The 25,871-nt window shown below is 45.7% G+C and overlaps 1 protein-coding gene across 5 annotated transcripts; it reads right to left on the reverse strand.

Annotated features, from left to right (window-relative positions):
- Nucleotides 1-3,152: 3,152 nt before the first annotated feature.
- On the reverse strand, nucleotides 3,153-25,768 carry LOC130200467 (ubiquitin carboxyl-terminal hydrolase 15-like). Of its 5 annotated transcripts, none has more exons than XM_056424791.1 (22): nucleotides 25,680-25,768; nucleotides 24,818-24,945; nucleotides 24,337-24,467; nucleotides 22,221-22,347; nucleotides 21,766-21,911; nucleotides 17,108-17,169; nucleotides 16,545-16,634; nucleotides 12,102-12,204; nucleotides 11,697-11,870; nucleotides 10,983-11,141; nucleotides 10,559-10,783; nucleotides 10,388-10,471; nucleotides 10,082-10,176; nucleotides 9,584-9,772; nucleotides 9,325-9,452; nucleotides 8,864-9,154; nucleotides 8,536-8,606; nucleotides 7,918-8,033; nucleotides 7,677-7,826; nucleotides 6,931-7,034; nucleotides 6,489-6,577; nucleotides 3,153-5,816 (listed from the first exon to the last, which is right to left on the reverse strand). In XM_056424791.1, the coding sequence occupies exons 1-22, from the start codon at nucleotides 25,766-25,768 to the stop codon at nucleotides 5,445-5,447; spliced, it is 3,123 nt and encodes a 1,040-aa protein (XP_056280766.1). In that variant the 3' UTR covers nucleotides 3,153-5,444. The 5 variants fall into 5 exon arrangements, with proteins under 5 accessions (XP_056280766.1, XP_056280765.1, XP_056280768.1 ...); XM_056424790.1 differs by having other exon boundaries at nucleotides 12,102-12,249; XM_056424793.1 differs by lacking the exon at nucleotides 16,545-16,634.
- Nucleotides 25,769-25,871: the final 103 nt, after the last annotated feature.

The following is a 25,871-nucleotide window of genomic DNA, read 5'->3' on the forward strand; positions in this document are numbered from 1 at the left end:
GCAAGAGACAAAAGAGCAGACGTGCAAAAGAACTAATCAATAATTGCGGGTTTCTGTACCAAAACGGTCAGCAGGCCTCCAAAAGACGAGTCCGCTCGAATGTGTGAGAGGACCGCAGAGGGATCGATTAGAGGAACTACACGGTGCTCCCTGAAACTCGAAACATGGTACAGGACCGGGTTGATTCAGACCGTCGCAATTCTTAGTGAGCACGAGGTTCACCTGAGTAAAAGCCTCGATCCAAAGTTGTATTGCGTCTTCATTGGTCACATAAGACATGCAAAGAGAAATAGATTAGTGTCCCCATTATTTGCATGGTATACATATTAACTGGTCCAACCTAAGCCACTAGGTTAATGTACTGCGAAAGGCCACTTAAAGTTTGATAACACTAAACATGTGTCTTTATCCAAAACCAGGAGCCTACTAAGGGACCTTAGACAAGGAGATTGATGAGAGATGGGAGGGCTGAGAATGATGTTTTAACTTTAAAAATGAAATAAATACTCAACAACGTCATTAAAGTCTTCTTTGGAAAAAGTGCTACACCTTCCCCACATTATATAATAGTAATATAACCATATTGATAGGCTCAATTCAGTTTGACATAGGTGCACAAATACTATAAGATGGTGTACAATAAATAGGTAGTATGCAGTGGGATTGTCAATTGTCAAAATAACGTGCATAACACAATAATGTTCTTTTTAAATAATATCGCTGCCATTTTGGACGAATAGCCTAAACTGTCACTTGTTGGACCCTCCCCTGAAATACCAAAAAAATAATACCCACTCCAACCTAATAACTTGTGTACAGTCCCTAAACGTTACTTTTAAGTTCCACCAATTATGTTGTAAAGGCCCAAAAGGTGAATTCCAGTGTCGTGGATATAGCATTTACATGTGAATTCAGTCAATTCCCTAAATTCAAAAAAGACTTAATGAAAACAAATTCACATTAATTTTGACTCATCCTGACTTGCATTCGGTAACGAATACAAATAAAAGAGTCAGAGAGCAGAAACACAAACGCAGGTGATGCAGCCATTACAATCACTTTATTTCACGTATTACGTATATATTTACACACAGGTTGCATTTGAACACATGTGCCCCCCCTACTGAGTATTTACGCCCACCGGTGTCACATGGAGACCGCCAGTGTATTCGGTTTACAAACAGTGAGCTCAGTCCTTAACGCCGATCTGGTTCCACTCCTCTGTCGCAAGTCGCCAGCGCCGGCAAGGCAGTAGATTGCGCAGTCATCTCCACATGGGGCCACATGACAGCCCGACCAACAGCACAAACTACTACCTCACCCAGCGCTTGGCCCCCGGTGCTCTCTGCCTTTGCCTTTTGTCCTCTTCACTCCATTTCCAATCCCCCAGTTCGGCCCGTCTCGCTGTGCGTAAAAGCGCACAGACAGGGGAAAGATGGCGTGCGCGTAAAAAAAAAACGTGGCCGCAATAAAGTCAGACAAAAACCCCACCCGTAGAAAAAAAGAGAAAAGAAAAAAACACCTCCCGCACCTTTCACACATTTCCTGAACCAGCTGTTCTGCTCAAATGACCGCGGGGGCGAACGGTAAATGGCAGGTGAGGCCCGCGGGTCGCGGGGCTCTCCGTGGATCTCCTGAGCGGCACAGGCGACCCGCATCGCTTTGTCACGTTGCAAAATAATAATAAATAAAGAAAAAGGTATTAATGTTGCTTTTACAAAATGGAATTACACAGTAATATCAGCATGACACGAATAAGCCTCGCGAAGATATCAGTGTGTGATCGGCACAGTTCGGCTCTGCAACCACGCTGCAGACGTCAAACAACAATACATTACGCATGCAAAGATCCCCATAAACACATCGCAATGTCCAGCATTATTAAATACCACAATAAAAGACGTTTATTTTAAGCGTCGATTAAAGTATTTTGTTTGCGTTATGAAGCGCACGAGACAGACTACCAAAAAGTGACAACGTTATATAAATATTACCGGGATTTTTTTGGATGTGAGAAACTGCCAAAAAAATCAAAGCTCCACGTCGTCCCCCGGGCATCACCTTGCAGCTGGAACTGCAGCAGAATGATTTATAATCTATTGTTGTCCGTTTCGCTCTCTGCGTCGTGAGGAAAAGTTGTGCCGCCATCAAAAAACGGCTCGGTTCCGAACACAAAAACGTGCACCAAATCCACACCTCCAATCCGCGGGGTTCTCTCGCGTTTTCTCCCCTCCCTCCCGAGATTGCCGCATGTCAGGTAGGTGTGGAGAATGAGTGGATTTGGCAGAGCGGCGTGGATAAAATTCGCGGGGAACATCAGGACGGGTGTTGGCACGAGCGAAGATCAGCGAAAAGATTGAGGTCTCACTCTGACGGAGTTTCCCCCCCCCAAAACCCGTGCGCCCTCAGCATTCAAACTGGGGGATTTTTTTCACGAAGCAGTGCCCGAGCTGTTTGACACGAGAGGTATGAGACAAGCTCTTCATGTGATGAAGCAGAACATGATTGCAAGTGACGCAGAAGTTGGACCCTGTCAGCAGATGATTTGCTAGGATAAATGGAGAATAATAATAATTATGACATGTTCATAATTTGTATTTTTCACAGAAATAGCTTATTTGTTTCCTCAGCTCATAAACATCTGCTAAATGTATTCATACTGGCAACAAATCGATATAAAAAAATAATAAAATACATGTAGTCAAAACGACCTTTAGTACATTTGTTTCCGTTTTCTCCGAGGGAGTGAGCCACTGTTTTGCACACAGATGGATCTTTTCTTCCTCCTCCTTATTGGTCAGCAGGATGAGCCGCTGCTCCGGGGAACCTCCCAGCTGTGAGCGGGCAGAGAACCAGTCAGAACACGGAGAGAACACCGTGTTCCTCCTCGCGGACCAGTCTGCAGTCGCTGCTGGAGCAGAGCTAAATAAAACGAGGCTTTGTTTTAACTCAACTCGATGATTCAGAGGGTCTGAATGTTCCTGTAATTCTTAAAAGGGCGAAACTACTGCAATGATTCAATTATCATTCCATGTGAGAACGAACATGTGCAATTTAAATTATTCATGAACACTTGATACAAAGTCTGCCGAGGAAAGGAGACACGGAGCAAAGCACTGCAGTGCACAGGGAAGGAAACCCCAGAGCCGAAGGAAGCTTGACACAACTTTATTGAAGATTGTGTATAAATACACATGCACATTTCAAATGTAAACCCAAGTGAACTCAAGTGCAGCCAAACCTGGAACCCCTTCGTTATGTTTTCATGCAAGGATGTCTGGATTATTATTTATTTTTTGTTTTACAAAAAAAGTCCCAAAACCAGACCCTTCCTTTTTTTTGTTTTTTTTGTACATTTTTTTTGAAAAATATTTCCTCCCTGCCAAGAGCACAGCAAAACCTCGCCAACTAGTATGGACTCGAGCCACATCTCCCGCCTGACACGTCAGGTCTTGGCCAAGGTTTTAAATATATTGTATGTTTATTATTAAAGGCTTACATATAAATAAATAAACTTTATCAAATGTGCACTCACAGAGTGAACTCTTATGTACAGTATTGTATAAGCCTATAGTAGCAATCACATCTCACTCAGTCAGGATGGGGGGGGGGGGGGGGTCTGAAGTTGGTATAAAGGCATGGTGCACATCTAATATTCTGAGGCGACAACAGGGACGCTAATGCTGTTTACAATGGAAGAACAGGTAGAAAAAGAAACACATAACTCCACCATAGAAGAGAATAGTTTCATCATGAGTCACATTGATGGAGGAATATCCTGCAACAATCTGCCACAAAATATGTTCACTGTATCATGATCCTAAAAGCTGGTCGGCCTTTCAGGCAGACTCACCCCACTGTCCCCCTTACCACCTGCCTCCATGCCGAGAAGCTCAGGACCACAAAGAAGCATCTTAACCCCCCCCCTCCCCACCATACAGCTAATACCAAAGGCAAACAACCCGTTACCATCATTCAACCAAACCAAAAATAGGGCGCCGTGAAAAAAAATTGCAAAAATAAAAACCACCTGGCCCTATAAAGAAAAGAAGAAAAAAAGGCATCACCGACATACATCTGGTCGGTGTTCATACCATTCAACGTACATTCCGGCCCCCTGCGGCGAGATGACGTGGCTGCGATGTCAACGAGCAGACAAACCAGACGGGCATTTGTGCGCGCCGGGCCGGGCCGTGCGGGAAAGAGGGCGAGATTAGTTCTGTGCAAAGAAAAAAGGCGACCGGTCTGAGATTAAGAGTTAAGGCCGAGGTGATCCGAAACAAGAGACGGGCCATCTGATGCCGGATGATCACCGATGTTCCTAATCTCACAGCGCCTCGGATATGAAGAGCACAGAGAGAGAGAGAGAGAGAGAGAGAGAGAGAGAGAGACTGAGTCGTGGTAGAGCCTTTACCTGTGAATAACTCAGAGCTTTGTGGCGGAGGATTTAAGAGTCGGCCAGCTAACTTTTAAACAGATTTGTTGCAATCCCTGCAAATTATGTTGAGTTATTAAGACAGAGTGAAACGCGCACTACTTATTCTTCTTTTTGCAGATAAAATGTGCAAAGTTAGAATCTGTTCAGCTATATATATTTTTTTGCAAAGTTAGCTGGATAACTTCAAAATCCCACTTAATTTGCAGGTTTCCAGATCAACGGAGACCAGAGAGAGACGGCTGAAGCGGGACCTTACATCGCTAAAGTTCATGCCGATATACTAATAATCCGTCTAAAAATGCAAGATTACAGCAGTAGCAGCAGCTCAAAGCCAAGAGCGTTTGGCTGTTCGACACTTAATAAAACAAACTATAAGTATAACTTCTCTACGTGAAGTCCAGACTGCTCGCTGCTCCCTGAAGCCCTCAGATGTTTATGGGACACATTTGCAGTCCGTGTGGCAATAATACATCAAACAAAAAAAGGTGGCTGGTTGGTGATTGTGCAAGTTCAAAAGGTTTCAGCGCATCATGAAATAATTAATTCTTTAAAATATTTACACCGTCTAAATGATAATAAAATTAAATTCCAATAATGCATTGCTCTCAAAAAAATAAAAATATATATATATATATAAACAAGAAACACAAAAAGCAAAGGGGGGGCGATTGAGAGCGCGACGCCTCTCCATTCGCCTCCAATGTCTTTCTGTGACTCTTTTCCAGAGAGCAGGTGAGCAAATCCTAAACAAATGGACGTGACGAAACGCACACACACACACACAGTGATCCAACCACAGAGAAGGGCCCTGATTTCTTAAGAGTTGCGTCCCGCGGCAGCTCCCCGACGTAACAGTCGCCACCCCCGCAGCGGCTCGGCCTGTCGAGCGGCCGAGTCCGAGCCGCTGGGTGGGACCGGTGGCGCCCGCTGCCATGCTGTGTGTCCATATGGCTTTGGATGGAAAGATCCTCGTCTCTCTCTCCATGTATTCGTGTCCTCGATCGCCTCAGTTGGTTTTCATGGTGACGTTTCGATTGGGCGCCTGTTTCTCCTGCTCCCCCTTCCCCTCCTGCTCCTCCTGCTCCTCCTGCTCCTCCTGCTCCTCCTCGGCCTGCTCGTTGTCGTTCTTTCTGTGGCGGTTCTCGTTCAGGTCCTCCTCGTCACTCGGAGTGGCGGCGGCGGCAGACGAGGCAGAACAAGAGGCACCTTGAGAGGACGAAGGGGTGTTTCTCTCCTGCCTCTCATCGCCTTCATTCTCCCCATCCTCTCCTTCCTCCTCGCCCTCCACATCCTGTTCTTCCTCGCGGTCGAGAGCGAAGTAGCCGGTGCCCTTCACCGTGTCCTGGCGCTGGTAGAAAAGCACGTAGCCGGCTTTGGACTACAAAAAGAAAAAGACAGTGAACAACGTGAGCGAGCAACGCACAACCAAGACAAAGCTGCTGTGGGAACATCATCTGAATTCTGAAACATAACAAAGACGGTTATTTTTAGACTTTCCATTACGGAGGTTTTCACCTTGGATGTCGAGCCGTATCAGAACCATAATATGTATTTAACTAGATCAGCCTATAGCAATTCATGTTTATTTATATATATATATATCTCACAATCATGTCAGTGAATGAATGAGAGCGTCAGTCGCGTACCCACACACGCATGTTTCACTATATTCTTCCACGACTGTACGGACTAGACACATTTTCCAAAAGGCAGAAGGTGTTTGTTACTGCCGAGTGATTAAACAGCATCAGCTGTGATTCTGCCGTGAACCCGACAAACTAATTAACTAGTCTAATCGTCGGTGGGTAGTGAGGTGGAAAAGGCCTTTACAAACTTTCTCAACACGCTCAATGTCCTCTGATCCTTATTAGTGTTGTTTTGTTTGTTTTTCAGGGCGCATCAGCGCATTCGGGTGTCTTTGTCAAATCAACAATCTAATAATGAATTCCAATTAGTGACAACATAAGTACAGCATCACTTTAATAAATGGAACCATCCTCGCTTTGATGAGTGACGATACAGTCGTGCTTCTGCCAACGAGGTCACTCACCACTATTTGATCTTCGCTGGCGGGAGACGCGCTGCTGTCATCGAAGTTGTACCACTTCCCGTCGTCTTTGTTCTTGGCGTACGCCGTGTCTGAGCAGGGCGAAAAATCAAAAGACAAGAAAATAGTATCACAGGTTTTAATCAATCAGTACGGCGATGCCACCGTGTGACAGAATGGCAACGCAAACTCGACAGAATTTAGGTCAAGAAGCCTTGAAGGCAAACTAGTGGTGAAACAAAGCTCCAACACTAGTTAAGACTCATGTTTACATCAAGCTCGCTGGCCTGCTGCAATCACTGGGTGCCAGGCATGTGATGAATAATAGATTTGCACAGCAGCAATGTTCTTCATCATGCTGCAAAGTGTCGGCGCATAACGGAACACAGAGCTGTCAGACATTGCTCTGCATGTGTGTGTGTGTGTGTGTGTGTGTGTGTCTTACAGTGGCCTCCACCCATCCCGCCGTAGTGGTTGGACACAGCAATGAGGTCATAGTGACAGGGCCCGGACTTGGGGTTGATCAGGAACTCAGACATGTCCAGGTCTCTGCAGGAAACGCATCACATTGTGTACCGTAAGTGGTCATTAGTGCAAATAAATTATTTGACGTTGTATTGGAGGAAATGCAGTATATTACATGTCATTTAGCAGATGCTTTTATCCAAAGCGACTTACAATAAGTGCATTTCAACCTAGAGTACAAACCAAGATATACACTAGTACCGCCACATCATAAAGGTTTCTGAGGTATTTCAGGGTACTTAAGGAACTGAAACCCGACATAGCTTTAATGGCAAAACATTGCAGTGCTAGCAGGAGCAGACGTCACCCTGGTGAGTATGTTTGGGGCAACACACGACTGTCAAGATGTTGTTTGGTTTAGCAATAAAATTAAAATCATATTTTGACTGGCAAGGGGATCTGATATCTTAACCTGCAAATTCAAATCAATCAGCAATCTTTCACTCAAGACATTCTGCATCATAACTCCAAATACTGACGAAATAGGTAAACATTAAATACTTGTATTTATTTTTATCGTCTTTTTTTGTCATATGTATAAAACAATTGTATGTGGTCTGCATATTCTGTGGATGACGTGAACACGAAACAATGAATGCAGTGTTCTGCTGCAGCGATGTATAGCCTGCTCGATCTGAGGGTGTGTGACAGTGTGACAGTTTGTACCTGAGTGGAAAATCCACCAGGGAGTCCAGCTTGTCCCTCATGTATCGACTGTAGGAGAAGCGCTTCAGATGGACCACCAGCACCGGCGGCAGAGACCACAGGTCCAGCTTCTTGGTGGCCTGCTGGTGCTGCTTACAGTTCGGACAGTACCTACGGGACAGGACGCACGATGCAGTTGAGCCAACGCGCCGCAGCACTCAGGGGGGGGGGGGCACCTCCTCGTTAGTGACGCGTTTCTCACCATGGGTCCTCTGCTCCCAGTTTCTCCTTCGTGGTGAAAAGTTCAATGCAGTCTTTGAGCTTGAAGTACGCCTTCTTGTGAGGCTTGTACTCCATGCTCTCGTGCTTGTCAAAGTCCTGCTCCCAGACACACAAACAAATATGCAGTCAGACAACTTCTCTCATCGTCCCTTTGTGTCTCACGGAATGGATATGAGTGGATACGAGTTACAAGTTCAAACATGGACTAATCAAGTGTCTTTGGTTTAACGGCTTAATTTGAATGCACCTTTAAGTAACACGTTTGGTGCATGTGTAAAAAGAAAACACTGTCGTAAATCTTAAGAGGAACATTTTCATTTGAGCCACAAACGGCTCATCCTGTAATAAGCGGTGGTTTTTTAAGCCTTTTTCTTTTTTAAGGATGCCGTGGCTGCAGCAGACATTAAATCAGGGACCTTTTTAGTACAAGACCGAGACCTCCTGCTGCTCCTGGCTGGGTCACATTGCCATATGTTGTCACAGCATGGCACACTGCACTTGTTGTACACTGCGTGTACTTAAAGAAAGAGCACCAGCTGCTCAGCTGTATTAATACTGGATCTCTGTACCAGAGAATGTCCCCTGATGTTGGCTTTACCTCGACAAGAGTCTCGTCAAAGTACTTCTTCTTCATCTCCGGTTCCCAGTCCAAGGAGAGATAAGAGCGGTCTGTCAAAAGAAAGAACGTCATTTTTACCACCATCATTCAGTCTGTTATTTCCTCCACACATTGACATGGTCATTTATCTTGCTTCTTACAAACGGATTCATTTTACTTTTCTGTGCTCCACTATTTGAGAATGTGAATACGAAGTTACGATGACCCTCGATCAATAACTCCCGATTGGATCAGAGACGACGACTCTGAATCTATTTTGTTTTTATTTAGAAAATATAATGTGAGGATTTGTTCCCCCAGTTCCTACCACTGAGTCGGAGGTGGCCCTCGTCAAAGCGGATCTGCCTGGTGTCCTCCTTGATGAGGGAGAAGTCGGTCTTTCCCATGTTATTGAACTGGAATGTGAAGAGCCTCTTCCTGTTGAGCCCTGCTGTCTGCTGGCCTTTGGTGGAGTTCTGTGAGCCGACCACACCGTTCTCCTGTTCGTTGTCCACAGAGTCCTCAGACTGGCTGTTGTCGTTCTCGGAGGGCAGCTCCTGATCCTGACTGGACTCGTCGTCCTGCTCGTCGGTCTCCATCTCGCCGGTCTCCATCTCGCCTGAGGGAGCACACAGAGGACTTTAAAAGCGCTGCGGCTGCTTCTAAAGAGCAATGACTTTCAATTGCAAATGCTCTGCGGCACAAAGAGACATTTGGAAAAGGCCAGAACTGTTACAAGTATCTGACTAGAACACGTTGGGGTGTGGGGGGGGGGGGCTGTGCACTCACTCGGCGACCCCTCCTCCAGCAGTCCATTAGTGGCGTTACCGTTAACGGCGTGTGGTTTGGACGGCTGTGTCTCTTCACTATCCTCCTCCTCCTCCTCCTCCTCCACCACTAGAGATCGCACAAACCGGCTGCAAACACAAAACCATTTACATTTGACAGTCAAGGCGGCTCGGAGACAAGCGGCCATCCAAGTTGAGAAGCAATAGGCCAACAATGTCAACGTTCAACAATGAGCCGACACAGAGACGCATGGACGCACCACAGGCGCAGGAGCAGCATGTTGTAGAGCTTGTCTTCGGTGAGGGCTCTGGGCACGGTGAGGAGGAAGGGCTGTCCGAACAGCGGCGTGCTGGTGTGGTTGTAGCCCGACTGTTTGTACTTCTCCCTCAGGTGCACCGGGATCACCACGTGGTCCGTGTCCTCCACCCTGTTCACCGCCAACTCAAATCTGCAGGGACAAGTGTGGTCCGTTGTGAAGTCAGTGGATATGCTCCATGTTAGTGGCAAAGGGAAATACCTAACTCCTGCATACTTATTGAGCTTGGCAAATCCAGCGCTTTAAACTGGCCGACGGCCAAAAGCGTCACCAATGAAAGTCGAAAAACAGTCGATAGAGTTGTACTAGTGTTCCTTAAACCAATGAATGATGCGGTTGGATAAATCAGACGAAAGGATGAACCTGTTAACAATGTGGTAAACACACCTACATTCAGTTAGAATTCAGATGGCATTTAAAACTTTGGACGACGACACTCACACATAGATATCGTCTCTCTCCATGATGCTGCTGAGGTTCTCGTTGGTGGCGAAGATCCGATGGAAACGGTGGTTGTAGATGTCAGTTACAATCATCTGGGAAATAAGGGAAATGCAGTCAGAAGACTCTCCGAGATGTCAGCGACACATCAACCGAATCCTCATTATATGTAGTACACTGCAGGATAAATATTCCCCATTAGCTGCTGAAGCTGGGTGGGGGTGGGGGGGAACAGTGGAAACCAGAATGCACTATTTTGGTCGATGCCGTCTGCCGAGATGTCGGAGCAGACTGTGGTGTTTATACCTTCTCAGCAGGCACCTCAGACAGGTTGGAGAGGGAGGTACACAGGTCGGAGATGTAGCCCACTTTCGGTACGGTCAGCTTGTACTGAAAAGGAAACGCGTCGCACAAAATCATGATGCCAGGGTACAACACTCGGTGCCGTGCAGCTGCTTTCCAGGCGACGCTCGTTACCTGTGTGGGTTTGGCCAGAGGGTCCATTCGGACCAGGTAGACCTCCAGTGTCCGCTCCTTCTTCATGGGCAGGGGCAGGGTCAAGTAGCAGAAAGGATCGAAGGTCACAGAGACCTTGGAGCACACGGGGCACACCAGGGTGGACTTGAAAAGGCCGTGGAAGATGTCCACAATGATGGAGTCATTTCTCTTGATGTGGTTCTCCCACGCCTCCTCCGCCACCACCTGGGATGAACAGAAAAACATAAAATAGCAATATGAAAGTGTGTAAAACATAAAATTGTAAAAACAAGAAGGGCATTCTCCAGCACAGAGCAACTGATTGCTTGAACAATCCGTCAATTAATCTGAAATGTTTACCAGCTACATATACTTTAAGACGGGGAGACATTTGAACACATGTGCAAAGCCTTTTAGGTCTCACCTTGTCAGGCCTGCTGTTGGCGTCCTTTAGCTGGATGTAGGGCTTCTTCCTGATGCGGTTCAAGTCTTCGTGAAGGCCGTCCAGGAGAAAGGCCAGCAGCTCCTGAGAGTCCTGCTGCTGGTAGCCCGAAAACTGTGGAGCAAAGCGGCCCACCTGGGTCTGCAGGATGGAAGACACAAAAAGAAAATAACAAAAAAAAGGCACAAAAACAGAAGAAAAAGGACAAACTAAGATATTTTCTGCCCAACAAAGACAGATTAAATTAAATTGGTCTATTTTCACAATCACTTGACATACTTGGATGCTTTCTGGGCCATCGGTTTTAGTTTCGATTTAGCCCTCACATTTCGACAAAAGCCTTCAAACAAACTAATAATATCAACGAGGTTATTTTTTCAACTCGTTAAATCGTTATTGTAAAAAAAAAGATTCAGGATTGAAACTGGTTGTAGCTTTAAGACCCTTCACTCACCAGGCGTTTACACTGGTGTGATAGGCCATTCTGGTTCTGCTCATTTCCTACTCGCTCCTACTTTGTATCTTTCAGAGAAGCAATGATGCGTATGGTTACTTTTGCTTTCTGCTCCAACTGCCTTACTGTGGGTGACATCGTTTAGTCTCCTTTCCAAAGTGTAAAAGGAGTGCACTGCTTAGATTGTAACCCCAATATACAAAACTACTCCTAACCTACTAAGTTTTCCCAGGTAGTCTCACCTTGAAAGGCCGTGGGGTGACGTAGCTGAATTTGCCCGACCACAGCTGCTTGATGAGCTCGGCGTAAGCTTTGGCGATCTCCCCCTTCATGCCCAGCGGGTTGTCCTCATTCATCTCTTCTGTGAACTTGTCTTTGAGGAAGTACTCCGTCAGAGGAAGGATATTGCTTAAACACTGCGGAGATGCAAAAGGAGGAGAGGACAATAATCAGGATTTAGGCTCGTCACAAGATCTGCATTCTGAACTGCTGTGCAGTCACTTTTCTTTTCCAGTTTACATCGACAGAATGGTGACAAGTTAAAGGAGAAACACGGTGCTATTGTATGGTGTGGAGGAACCACAAGCCTCGGTTCATTTAGACTTCATGAGCACATTTAGGAAGAGTTAGAATAAGTATGCTTTTACCTGCACAGCAGAGTTCATGAAGCAGGTGTTGCCCAGGTTGGAGAGTCCACAGAGGCCCGAGCGCTCACTCTGCCTGCTCTGGTCTGAGTAGTCATAGCTGTTGCTGTAGGGATGGTAGGACGGTAGACTATAGCTTGAATTCTTCACACTGTGCAATAAACATACAAAAGCAAACAGGCACAGTATACAGGGTTGAATGGGGTTTGTTAAATGAGTGAAGAAAAGGTCACGAACATCCTAATGTGACGATGCTAGATCTATGTTAAGCGAAATGAGATGAAGCTGTTAACACACCACACGCAACAAGACATACAAAATACCAACAGGCGAAATATGCAGCTTCAGCTTCCACTACTTTCTCTTTGACAAAAGAAACTACAATCCAGACCTACGAGAACCCCCCAAAACACTTTCTCAGGCTTCCTAGACAATCCGAGTGTGAAAGCTACGCCTCCCCTACTGCAGCAATCAGCAGACCTCTGGGAGGGCTGCAAGGCAGCAGTGGTTGTTTTGGGCTCCCACTGGTCAAGGGAGACGGCTGCGATGGCGGTGGAGGCGCTGGCCTCGCAGTTCAGCACGCGGTGGTCCACCCTCCTGCTGTCCAGCTCCACCGCCTCTGGCCTCAGGCACCACCAGCAACAGAGGAGCATGACATCTCAGCCCCGCCCCGGCCCATGCCGGCCCGCATGTCCGCACTAAACTGAACGACCAGCAGCCTGGATGTAGTTCTGGTTAGGCTCGGTTCAGGTTCGGTGCATGCAAATGTGCAACGCCTGGTATTTAGGGAGCCGCGTCGGAAAGTCCAGCTCCAATCTCCACTCAAGATCCGAATGTTAACTCAGCTCAACCCAGTGCAGCTCCAGTAGCTGTTAGAATATAGTCCGAAGCAAGTTTAGGCCAAGAATTTGACTTCCAAGTCCGGCCAGGCCAATAATCAAATCATAGGAAGCATTAACACACACACACACACACACACTCTTCCTCTTTCCGAGAGCTAACTAAGCAGCTCCTGTCCTCTCTTCTCCCCCTTCTTCTTTTTCGAGCTCGGCCGCCTGTTATCCTCTCTGCCTCAGATCTCTTCCCCCCGTCCTGCGCTGTCCCGTCCCGCCTGCTCTCTGCGGTTACCAGCAGATATTTATAGCAGCAGCAAGGATGCTCAAGACTACTGCTACCGAAGCTAGAGGTGCACACACAGAGAGAGAGCGAGAGAGGGAGCGAGCGAGCGAGAATATGGGAGGGGCCGACAGAACAGGGATGGGGGGGGACAGAAGAGAAATTAGATGGGGATGGAGGGAGCAGCTGATCCACTGCATCCAGCTGAGGCTGCAGTATTCACAGGCCTGACTCTTTAGTATCTCTCTCTCTCTCTCTCTTTCTCTCTCCAACACACGTATACACACACGCATTAACACATTCACTCACGGCAACATTTACCCCCTTTTCTTACACACATTATATTGCCATCTCTCTCATCTCGACACACAACTTGTGCTCTCGTTTCCCCCGCCTCTCCCTGTTGAAATGACACCCTGTGACATTATTATAATCCCTCAAACACACACTCCCTCTTTCATCCTCTTTAATATGCCACGGCTATCTGTAAGAAAGCTTTCTAAAAGGGAGGGTGTAAATAAATAAGGGGAGAAAACTCTGAAGAAAAGGGCCGGGATGCGAGTGTGTGAAGGCAGGCGATGAGGGGAGCAGATGAAATGTATTCTGAAGGTCACTCAGACTGCAGAACGTGTGCATCCCAATGAGCTCAGGGGGCAAGGGGAGGTAACACACACATGCATAGAAAGAGAGAAAGAGAGAGAGACAGAGAGAGAGACAGACAGACAGACAGAGAGAGACGCTGACACTGAAACTTACTGCTATTAGAGAGCAACACTACTGAGGCTAAACCGACGAGGCCAAAACCGCAAAATCAAAAAGACAAGTGTTTTGCGGAATGCTTCGTATGAGAGAAAGAAAAAAAGGGAAAAAAGAGGCCCCATGCATAATTCAGAGGAACCGACAGCTCTGGCACTCCTGTGAATCAGGGATTGGAGGGCTGCTGGGAGTAAAGATCCAATTTCCCCAAGTCACCCACTCTACACAGGGAAAGATGCCACTGCCACCGAACAATATAATGCAGAGCTGTGAAAAGATAACTACAGCAAATGGAAAGTACAAGGCAGTAGTATTGTACTGGAGAATAATTGGGGAGCTTTTCTTTTCAGCTAGCGTGTGTAGCTCACCCGGCTTCCTTTTTCAATCTTGAAATTTGCTTAAGGGTGGCCAAGTCTGTGGCTGTTATTTCAGCTTTCCAATGTTATCAGAGTCTTTATCTAAAACAAACACACAGACACACACACACACGGTGGAAGGAGGGGACAGTAAAGTCGACTAGACAGCACAGGCAAACGCTCCACCCAGTCGAGCAGTGCTCTGTGGCAGAGGGCTGCTGGAGCCTCTGGATCCCAGCAAAAAACCGCAATCTGGGCTACAGCAAACAGATACTGAGAGTTGAAAAGAAAGTGAGCAATACATTTTAGCAAGGCGAGAAATCTAGACCGACTGATTGATATCGGAGTCGTTTCTGTGATTTGACCACATACACGCTTCAGCTCCGCCTCTCTTTTTTAATGTTGGTAAAGAAAGGTTAAGCTTCACAAAATGTAGGCTTCCACCTGAGCTGCATGATTAAGCTCATGCTGTGATGTTCAGGTTGAATGATTAACAGCACACTTCACGTGGTCTCCTCATGCGGTGCGGCAGTTTCCCAACCAAGACGAGAGTAAAGATGAGGATGCGGGCAGCAAAATCTTGAGGGGGCAACATTTGAAAATGGTCGAAGAACTAAAAGCATCACGTTTGGTTTAAGATAAATGGGTTTGAAGGTTCATGCTACAGTAAAGTGCAGATATTTTATGACTTGAAAGTTGTAATAACATACAAAAGTTCAGTCTGAAGAATGCACTGTGTTCAAACAACATAAGGGGGCTGCGTCAGCAGGGCAAAGGGCAAAACTGCCCCTAAGAAATATAATTTTGCCCCTGATATCACTAGAAGGGGCACAAAAATGCCCCCATAATTCCCTCTAATAAATATGATATTAATAAGTATTTTGTCTTTTTTTTGAACAAAGTTTAAATGTTATTTCACACAAGTTTCAAAAAGTGCCCCCAATTTATTTTTAAATGCCCCTGGATTTCAGTCAGTGGGGGAAAAACAAAAAGTAAATTTCCCACCCTGGGCTGCGTTGTTTGTGGGCTTTTTGCTGAGATATGAATTAGGATCCAGGACCGTTTCATTTAGTTTGAGTGACAGAACCATGAGAACACGGGTGCACAAAACAGACATTACAACTCTTTGAAGCTACCATGGCAACAATTAGTTCATCTTTCATCGCCGCAGTCGCGAGGTCGACTGTAGAAATACGCGGTTCGTGTAATGTAGTCATCTACCAGGAATGTCCGCTTGCACATATTTGATTGGCCGCCACAGCACCCTGGAGGAGGATGTCGTGGTGAACCGGGTACGGCGCATTTGTGGAGGACGCTTCATTCCTTTGCATTGGCCAATGAGGGGGAATGGTTTTGTTTCCCGCTCACAGCTAAAGTCAGAACTAAGAGGAGAAACCTCACTTAGGCCAAGTTTAAAATAAAATACCACAAGAAGCAACATAAATGGATCAGACTTTGGAAAGTCCTTCTAGATTTGAATATGAAAGCAATTCAGTTCATTAAAGGACATCTTGCTGTCTGGATATCAAGCGTGTCTCAGACTCGTCTTTGAGCCCCAAATGCATTGCTCATATTCTATCATTTGAACCATATTTTGTATCAAGTGGTGTACAAGACCGTAACGGTGAAATCAAGACCTTGTAACACACATTAATTGGTAAAATAATTGCTGCATGAACAATAACCATGCAGCCCTAGCCAGAGGTATCAATCAGTCGGGGAGCAAATCAGATGCAAACGATCAACTAGCAAGATTAAATGCCGAGTAAGGCACCATGGGGTCATTTACAGAGAGCACTGCTGTCACGGGAGAAGAAGAAAAAAAAGATCAATCCCTCGTAAACCCTCCACCCCCCTTCCCTCCCTGCCTTCAGCTTTTACAGCTGAATCATCACAAGATGGCTTTAAGACCTGAACCACAGGCAGAGATGGACCTGTGCAAGACAAAATTCAACAAACTTCATACTGAGAGCTGATTCGGTTAGTACGATGAGTTTAGGGATGAGTGCAAACTAAGCGAAGCAGTGAAAAAAAGTACAAATAGATCAAACTGAAGTAACTTCATTTCTGCGTGAATTTCTGGAGGAAGATCTCCAGGAAGCCAAAATGAGAAGATATTTAGGTGGTGTTAATGTGAAGGTTTGCACTTCAGACTCCATCTCTGTCTGGGGCAACCACAATCCACCCCTGAGCTACTCAACCCACTACTAGGCCTTACTTCCTGCTGTTGAAGCTGCTGTTATGATTGTTTGTGAGAGATGAAGGCAAGATCTTTGGCAAAGCAGAGAGATTGGAAGCACCAGATGACCTTCAAAAAGATAAAGAATATATCGTGAGTTAGAGTAGAGAAAATAGGGAGCCGTACCAGAAAGGTGTGTAAGTGTCAATAAAAGATTAACTCAAACAAATAAGAGGGATATGTGAGCAACAAAAGGTCAGGCAAAAGTGGTGGAGGGAGGAGTCATAGACAGGAACGTTTTGAAGATGATAAGGTGCTGTGGTGATATCGCAGGGAAACTTTAAAAGGGTGTAACCATAATATTTCCAAAGAGGCAGCTACTGAAAGGTGTTTTAGAATGATTCCATAACAAAGATTTCTGGAGATGTGCAACATCATATTATTTTCACCCCCCTTCAAACTAACCAAGTAAAACATCTCTAGCAGCTCAATAATACACCACATATGTGAGAACTACCGATACATCAACAGTGTCTGAATACCGCATGATAATTGCATTCTATTTATGTGGTTAAAAGACAGGTGCTGCGCCCTTCACTCACTTGGGTGCCGTGGAGCCTCGCGGCCATGAGCCATCCTCACTCTTCTGCTCTATGACGAGAATCTGTGGGAGACGGAGGAGGGAAAGTTTAAAGACACCAAACTGTGAAACACAAGATGACGTCTTTACTCGGAGCTAAAAAGGATAATTTCCTCTTATTTTTACATTTCATGGGCTTTTCAGATTTTGACCAAAGACCTCACAATTAAATCAGAAAAAGACATGATGACAGACTGTGAAGATCCATCGGTGACTTCCTAAAGGCGACTAGCAGAACCAACAAGTTGCTGCTTTCAAAATGGGGAAAGACGGAGACGGACGGTCCCATGGGGACGATTCGTCCGAGGCTCCACAATCCTCTGGAACAGCTGCTGCTGGTGAACGGCAAAGCCACGCGATCTGAAGCCCGGCGGCTCGTTGTGGCCAGGTGTCTACTTTTAATCTGGGCGTGTACAGAGACGGTGTGTGTTCTGGATAGGGATGGGTATCGTTTGGGTTTTTTCCGATACCGGTGCTAAACCGGTACTTTTAAAACGATACCGGTGCCTAAACGGTGCCTGAACCGATTTTTTTTTTTTACGCACAATGAGGACATTAAAAACCTCTTTGGCCATATTTCCTGTAGAAGCCGTTATCATGGAGCACTGACAAACAACGGATATCAGACTGTTAACATACACAATATATGTTCTCCATGATATGATGTGATATGTATTGTCATGTGCAGACTTTATAGGGTTAATCCTGTCACTGTTTTGATGGCAAAGAGAACAACCAATCAGAGGTACTGAAGATGACACGTGACAAATAAAGTTTAGCTTCTGACAGCGAGTTACACTGAAACAAAGTGACGCCCCACGGTCTTTATTCCTCCGTCATTATATTCCCGGTAACACCGGGTATACAGCCGGGATCGCTGGACATCAACACATCTGCTAGCAGACTGTCACGCTCGTAGCTCGTAGCTAGCGCTAGCTACGAGCTAGCTTAAACATGGTTATAATGGCTAATTTATTATTTCTTGGCCTACTTTTATGAATGCAAGACTTGCAATCAACGTTACGGTACTAATCTGAGTTCAGGCTGCTCGTCATAATTGGTCTCCACGTGTTCAGGGACCGGTGAAGGTCTCCCCATCGCGCCCAGCCTGACGCTGGTGTGCTCCACACGGGCTCACTAGTCACACACGGCCACGCCTCCGCTGTCAAACTTAAATATGAGAGGCTCGTAACCTGCTGACAGGGCGGAGTCACCAGAGAAGTTCACAACAATAGTTTTTTTCAATTTCAATCGGCTCAGGCACCGGAAAGAAGCAGCGAAATGTGCGTTGCGTTTCGGTTAATACCGGTTGTATTGGAACCGGTACCATATTGGCACCGGGTTTCGGTACCCAACCCTAGTTCTGGACGGCTGCCGGGTGGATGCCAGGACATGCGTGCACAGTTTAAGAGGCTTAACATAAGAGGCCGATTGCCTAGCGTGGCAGCCGACGAACAGATGTGGGTTTTGAAGTTGTAACCAACTCATTACAGGCGTCCGTACCACAGTGCCAACGTGACTCCACAGACTTTTCAAGTGAAATTCAAGACGGGGATTTAAATCATCTACTTCAGTGGTCGCCAAACCGTCGATCGCGATCGACCGGTCGATCTCGGAGACGTTCCCTGTCGATCTCCAAAATGAAATTAAAATAAATTTAGGAACACATTGTTCCTTGTTTGCGAACATTTTCTAAAGTGTCTTCTGAAATGTTTTCTTTCTGACTGGAAGATTGACGTCAGAAAAGATCTCCGCCTGATTCATGAACGCCTGAAAACGGGTTCGCTTACACAGCCGTGTTGTCAGCTGTGCTCCTGAAAGAGGGGAACATACCACTGCAGGTGGGGCGCAGGGGAAATGCAGAAAGACCTTGATAACTTCACATATTGCACAAGCTCAAAGTACACCGACATAAACCTAAGTCATCAATAAATAAATGTTGAAATGCCTGTACCTTCGTGTAAATGTTTACGTTACGGCATTAACAAATTACGCCTGCGCATGCGCGACAGCCGAGATTCTTGGCGATTTGCCAGGTCTTACCTCCGTGAGTTCGGCTTTTCTGCTGTTGTCCTTCAAAACAAAAGCTCAACATTGAGCTTTTGTTCTTGTCTGATGGAGCAATCTGGTTTACTTGAAAGTGATTGCAATTGAATTTATTCTATTATTTGAAAAGGGACAGATGCAGGAGTCACAAATAGTGATTCTCATATTTATTATTATTATAATTATTTAAATCTGAGGATCTCTGTTGAGTTGATGTGAATGTAATCACTCACGGTCTGAGTTCAGAATCAATCCCAGATGAGAAAACTTTCATGAATACCAAATTTGCCCTGAAAAACTCGTCAGTGGAGTAAAAAAATCACCAAATCAAAGACCAGGAGCTGGATTACTGACAGCAGCTCACAAACGGCCTCAGACTGGCTGTCTGTGATTATGAACTAACTACAAGCTCACAGACAGAGTTCAGTCACAGCCGTCACACTGACTGGAGTCACATGACATGATGGCATTATGATGAGAGCTGAACTTACATGAGTTGCACTGACTGATCATGTTGTCCAGGGGTCCCCAAACTATTTTCTGATCGCTCTTTTAATGAAGTATCGATACTAAAAATATGCTAAATCACATTGTTTTTAACGTACGGGTACTTTGTTAGTATCGATACACCGTGCAGCGTGACAGCAGCAGATGTAGCAGACTAACATTCAAGCTAACCTAACTTCCCAAACGCTGTGGACATCTGAACGCTGATTGGCCGAGATGCGACACGTCCATCAAAGATGTTTTATTACGAAGAGCACCACTTCACATTTTCTCCGCATCTCATTGCAATCTCAACGGCAGCGGGCCAGGTGAAGAAAATAATAAATCGGAACGCGTCTCTGATATTGTTCAGGGGGCCGGTCCAAATGTGGAGGCGGGCCGTAGTTTGGGGACCACTGATGTTGTCAGTGTCGTGCTGTAACTGGATTGGATTCAATTTATTGTCATTGCTAGAGTCCAGGTACAGAGGCAACAACATGTAAATAAATACAACATTTATATTGGTAGTTCATCCAGCTGCTCATTGCAAATGTGTTTTTTCTTGTTCATATTGTGTGCGGTTAACAAATATCTTACTTGTTATATTACACTTAAATTCTGTGTTCCTGGTCACATCAATTTGAACGCTGGACCAAAATGACAATTAGGCCAAATAAAAAGTCATAAGTCCAGTCTGGACTGTCGTTTTCTCTCAACGCCTCAATAGGGAGATCTTGCCGGTCATGAAGGCGGAGGTCAGGGATCTTGGGCTCAAAAAGGTTGGTGACCACTGATCTACTTCATATTATTTTTCTGATAAAATCGGATTCTGCCATCGCCGTAGATTTTAAATTGCATTGCATTTACTACTCTAATGCTGCGTTCTCACCAAAAGCATTGAAGATTTTCCGCGTGAGTAGATTCTATGCCAAGCCAATGCACGGACGCGGAAAAAAAGGCAATTTTCGCCGAATGGCCCGGCAGGCAGAAATGACTCGATGCAAGAAATTCCACCTCATTCAACTTGGAGAAAAATTCACCCAAACGCCAAGTTGCGAAAGCCAATCAGCGTTGAGACGCTCCGCTCGTCGTCACCGACATCGTCATAACTGTTTCCACTAGTGATGCTCCGATTGATCGGCTGCCGAATTGCGCGACTTTTTCCACCTGCATGCGCGGCAAACGGGCAGCAGAGCGGAGCTGGGCAGTGGCAAGCAAAATTACTTCTCCCGTGTGGAATTTTTTTCAAAGTGTCTGACAAAGATGTCAAATTTGCCATTTGTAATGTTTGTCGTTCTGAAATCCCTCGGGGTGGAACCCGTGAAGTAAAAACGGTATCTATTTTCCACACACACACACTCGCAAGACATGAATTGGTAGGATGAATATGAATGACTGATAGCGGCAGCCTTTTAAACAAAGCGAACTCTGCTAGATTATAGATAAAAGATTACCATTCCCCTGCCATTCTGTGATCGGCAATCGGTCGATCATGATTTTGGTAATCGGTGATCGACCCCAAAAATGCTGATCGGAGCATCTCTAGTTTCCACGGAGTAAAGCCACGGAGATAAGATATGGTGCGAATGAAATGAATAAACCTCAAAGTCGGGCGAGTAAAGCGTTGCCAATATTCGCGTGTGAACGCAGCATAACAACCCTGTGTCACGGTTTCTTGGTTCCCAACAATACATTGGAAACAAGATAAACTGGGAGGACAGTAGAGGCAGTAGAGACTTCAAGAGAATTGAGCATAAAAGGTATTTAAAAACGTTGTACTGAGATTAGTTAGACTGCCCTCTGCAGGTAGTGACCACGTGTTGGACAGATTCAAACAAAGCAGAAAAAAGGGTTTTCTAAAGCGTCAAAGAGCTGACTGCCAGAGATCACAAATAGGGATAAGCTCTCTGAGAAAAGTGATTGAAACTAGGGCACATTTCACTGAGCTAAGGAATAATGACCATCAACAATCATATTTAGACAGCTCTGCATTGATTTTCCATTCATACACAATTAATTTTCTTGTTGACTCACGGTAATGAAACCGGCAGAGCCAGTCAAACCATTCAAATTAGAAATAGTCCCTACCTGTCCCTGGTAGAGGCCGGCATCTTGAATGGTGCTGTCTGGTTTGTTGAGAGGCTCAAAGGTGTTGCTCATGTACCGGTTCCACAGCCTGGTCTCCTTCTCATCAGGGACGGTGAACAGCTTCCTCATCTCCTTCTCTATCATGTCTGCAGCAAAGTGTAAATATTAAGAAGAAAAAAACTGTTGGTTAAGAACAGAAATCCCCATGAGTTTGCCTTCACTTAAATTAACTATTGGTAAACTACAAAAGGGGAACATTTGATGTATTACTACTAGAGAACGTCTTATTAGTGTGCGTGTGTCATCATGACGGTTGTATTCAAAGTGGCCGCAATCAAAACACAAGGGGAAATGTAAACAATGGAAATCCAAGTTAAAATATGAAATCAGGCAAGTCAACTTTGAACTCGTTGGCAGTGTAACTCGGCAGAGACTCCGGAGTGACTCGGGCCTACCTATTGTGTCAGCTTTACTGAAGCGCCTGGTGATCACATTGTCCATGTTGCTGTCTTCACAGAGCTTCAGCTCTGTCAGGTACACCTCAACCTTGCAGTGCTTCACAAACATACCCTGTTCTACCACCTGGGGAAGAACAAATACAAATGAATATGTTAGTAAAGTTTGTTGATATTGCACTTATCACAGACAGAGTGTCACAAACGTATCAACAGTTAAAAGGGCAAAGTACAATACACAGTGAAAGATGGTGCACTGAAATATACAGAGAAGATAAAAAGTAGGCCAGAGTATTTAAATTAACCAAATGCCAGTGTAAGCAGATATGTTTTGAGATGGAGTTAAATTACACTATGAAAACAGAAAAAGAATAACTGTCCACATCATCTGAATATAACCATGATGAGTCAAATACATTGTATTTGTGTACATAACTAAATATCTATGTACCATATATATGTATCAAGTACTTGCAGAAATTCTATAAATTCACTATATTCGATAAAATGCAGCCTCCTGCTCATCATAAAAGAAACAACCCTCGTGGAACAGTATCCATGAGCTGTTTATTCTGTAAATAGGAGTTAGTAAATTTGCGATCGCTACGTCGTGGTATGTCCAAGATACACTTCTGACATGACCTCTTGATAATTATTTGTTAGCGATCTCAAACAATGAAAAGTGTAAATCTGGGATTGTACTAGCTTCTGTTTCTCATGGCTAACAGAGTACAGATACCACTCACCTGATAGGAGCAGCGTCAGAGTGCCTAAATTAGAAACACTGCGTGGAAACAGCTGAAGGGTCCCAGCCTATTTATTTCCCCTCTGAGCCCCCTCCAACACACACACACACACACACACACCTCAGTTTCTCCCCGCCCCTATCCATACCCCAATCCCCTGGTGGGCCCCTCCTACCTACCCCTCAGCACAACACCATGTGTTTGTAGACTCGGAGCAAAAGCCCAACTCATCGCCAAACTCTGGCAGAATTTGTCAAATCAGAGCCGGGCCAAAACCATTTACCCCACCCACCACCGTCCTTCCTTCAGTCCTGCGTATGCCTCTCACACTCCTCTCAGAAGCTATCGCTGCCTCACTCAGTGTGACCTCAGCCTGCATTCCTCCACATCAAAAACAGGAACGCCGCAGGACCACTCCGCCGGTGCGGGCATATCGCACCAGAGGACGACAACGGAAGGAAACTTAGCGCCAAACCTGAGACTACAATCCTGCTAAATCCTTTTCAACGCCTGCGTTCCATCCGCACCACAAGATGGCAGCCCCAAACAAGGACTGAGGAGTTCAAAAGAAGAGGAAAACTAATAATGAACCTGTTGCATGTTGTGTCTCGCAGATCGCTCCATGTAGCTTTTCAGTCATCCAGAACGTCGCCTGAAAATAGAAACCCTGCAGCCACTCGATATGTCTCACGACATACATGGCAAAATGGGAGGGTCAATGGAAGGGGGGGGGGAGCGAGAACGATAGAGGGGCACAGAAACCTCCTCAGACATGATGCCATGACGAGCGAGATTTGAAGTGGGGATTTGAGACTGTGGGTCTTTTGAAGTTGTAGGCGCCATTAATGGACTTTTCATCTAATTAATCATGTTTGTTCCACTCTATCGTTGTGAAAGTACTTATTACACCTAAAATAAATAGCAGAAGCGTATGTCTTATTAAATAATTCAATTAAATATATACGACATTTCTTAGGGTCACAAGCCTGAAGCATTTCGTTCCTTACAAAATTGTTGTGCCGGACTGTCTTTTTCAATTCATTTCTTGAGACTTATAATGAGCAGCTACCGAGTATCCTTTGGCCGGCTTTGTTGAGTAACTATGTTACAGACCTCAAGTTTCTATTAAAATTATGCCGAACACCTGATATCCCGATCTCAAATGGTCATAAACGCACTCGTTTCTCCATTTTATCCCGACACAAGCTCAACACCATAGCAATAACTAAACAAAACCATCAAACTGCACAACAGAAAGCCGCCTTTGCTGGTGTTGCAATGCCCCACTGGTTATATTCACAATACAGGGAGCGTAACGTGCTCCAACCTGTAACTTATTCATAGCCTTATGCTAATGACTGAACCCGTACCTTTCGTGCAATTGGCTCCTGATTCTCTGTTAATCCATACCAGCTGATGAGTTTATTCCAGCCCTCTGTGGGGACCAGGATGTAGTCAAGCTCATCGATGAGGTGCTCCTTGATGGCCAGCACATCCCCATCTAGAGGCAAGGATGGGATAAGAGAACGGTTGAGAAACAAGCAAGCCGACAGAGGGAGGGAGGGAAAGCACATTGTGGGACAGCATTTACAGCCGTATCCCTGCACTGAATGTCTCAAACGACACAAAAGAAGAAAAAAGGTATGCTGGAGAGCTTTCTATGAACCCCCTAAAAAGGCTACTCGCTGGATGTTTGTCCACAATGTTGTTTTTGTTCCGCTTCTCCTCTGAACTCTTTGTTACTACTTCCAGAATGATAAAGCCATCCTGGCCCGGTAAGCCACACAGCATTTACAATATATTCCACATTGTGAATTAATGCCCAAGGAGGTGAAGCATCGTCCGTCTTACCTCTGAGAAGACCGGAGTTATCAACTGGTCCTGGGTAGACATTCTGGTCACCCATCTGGTATTTATCCCAATTGTCATATCCCACATATTTCTTCCACTGTTTGAACCAGTGACTGTCCACCAGGTACCTACAGAGGGGGAAAGCAGCATTATGATTTCAGCTCTGATAAAACGAGATGGCACACTGATAATCGATCTACAACACAACGAGCTTTTGAGGTGTAACCATTTCTTTTTTCCCTGGTTAAATAGGTGATACCAGAAAGAGGCGAAGAGCACCTTTCTGTCAACGCTGTCAAAAAATATGACTTGACGAGGTGAAAATAACACAGATTGATATTTGTCACAGCCGACTTCAGGTCAGGTTGCCGCATGTCTGGCCATCTGGCTCTGTGGCTCTGACAGGTGCTTCTTTTCCGACTCCGCCCTGCCGAAAGTCGCCGGACGAACCCACCGGCTGGAGAACCACTTAACAGTGCTGCGGTAGGCTAGCCAATTAGCTATTAGCCTGCTAACTAGATTAGATGAGCAAAGTGCAGCCTCATTGGAGTTATGTCACGAGACAAAAAACGAGATGATAATGCGGAAGTAGCGGACGGGGACCACCGGAATACGGCATGTGACGTTAAATGATATGTGGGGCGACCACCGCGGTGCGTTGACAGTGTGTCGTTAGCTCCAGCGCCGCTAGCACACCGAGCGGACACACACGAAGCACACAGGCTCCCGTGTGCTAAGTCGAAGCTAACTGTCAACACGGGCCGCCAGCTCGGCTTTCTTATCCTCCGTGGCGTTGACAGCATCGGCCGAGCCGGTCCACGGCCACGGGAAACCTTTGAAAAGGTTCCAACTCAAGTCTCACCAAGTGTCTCCCTTTTTCAGCTGTGTTTTCAACTGCGCCGCGACCTCTCCTCTCTGGGTATCCAGATCTGCCGCTCCTCCTTCCGCCATCTTTCCTCAGACATCACCCGCTGCATGCTGGGAAAGTCCGGGGCGTCACCGGGGCACGTGGACGTGGTCGGCTGTTTCAGCCAATCGTCAAGCTCACCGACAG

Source organism: Pseudoliparis swirei, chromosome 10 (genome assembly GCF_029220125.1).
Source record: "Pseudoliparis swirei isolate HS2019 ecotype Mariana Trench chromosome 10, NWPU_hadal_v1, whole genome shotgun sequence".
NCBI lineage: Eukaryota > Metazoa > Chordata > Actinopteri > Perciformes > Liparidae > Pseudoliparis > Pseudoliparis swirei.

What these genes read in the sequence shown, in the direction of transcription:
- LOC130200467 (XM_056424790.1), bottom strand. Translation starts at nt 25,768, where the DNA reads ATGGCGGAAGGAGGAGCGGCAGATCTGGATACCCAGAGAGGAGAGGTC. An exon ending in TAACTCCGGTCTTCTCAGAG is followed by an intron (nt 24,468 to 24,817) that starts GTAAGACGGACG and finishes CCTTGCCTCTAG; the next exon opens with ATGGGGATGTGCTGGCCATC. An exon ending in CCAACAGCAGGCCTGACAAG is followed by an intron (nt 10,784 to 10,982) that starts GTGAGACCTAAA and finishes TGTTCATCCCAG; the next exon opens with GTGGTGGCGGAGGAGGCGTG.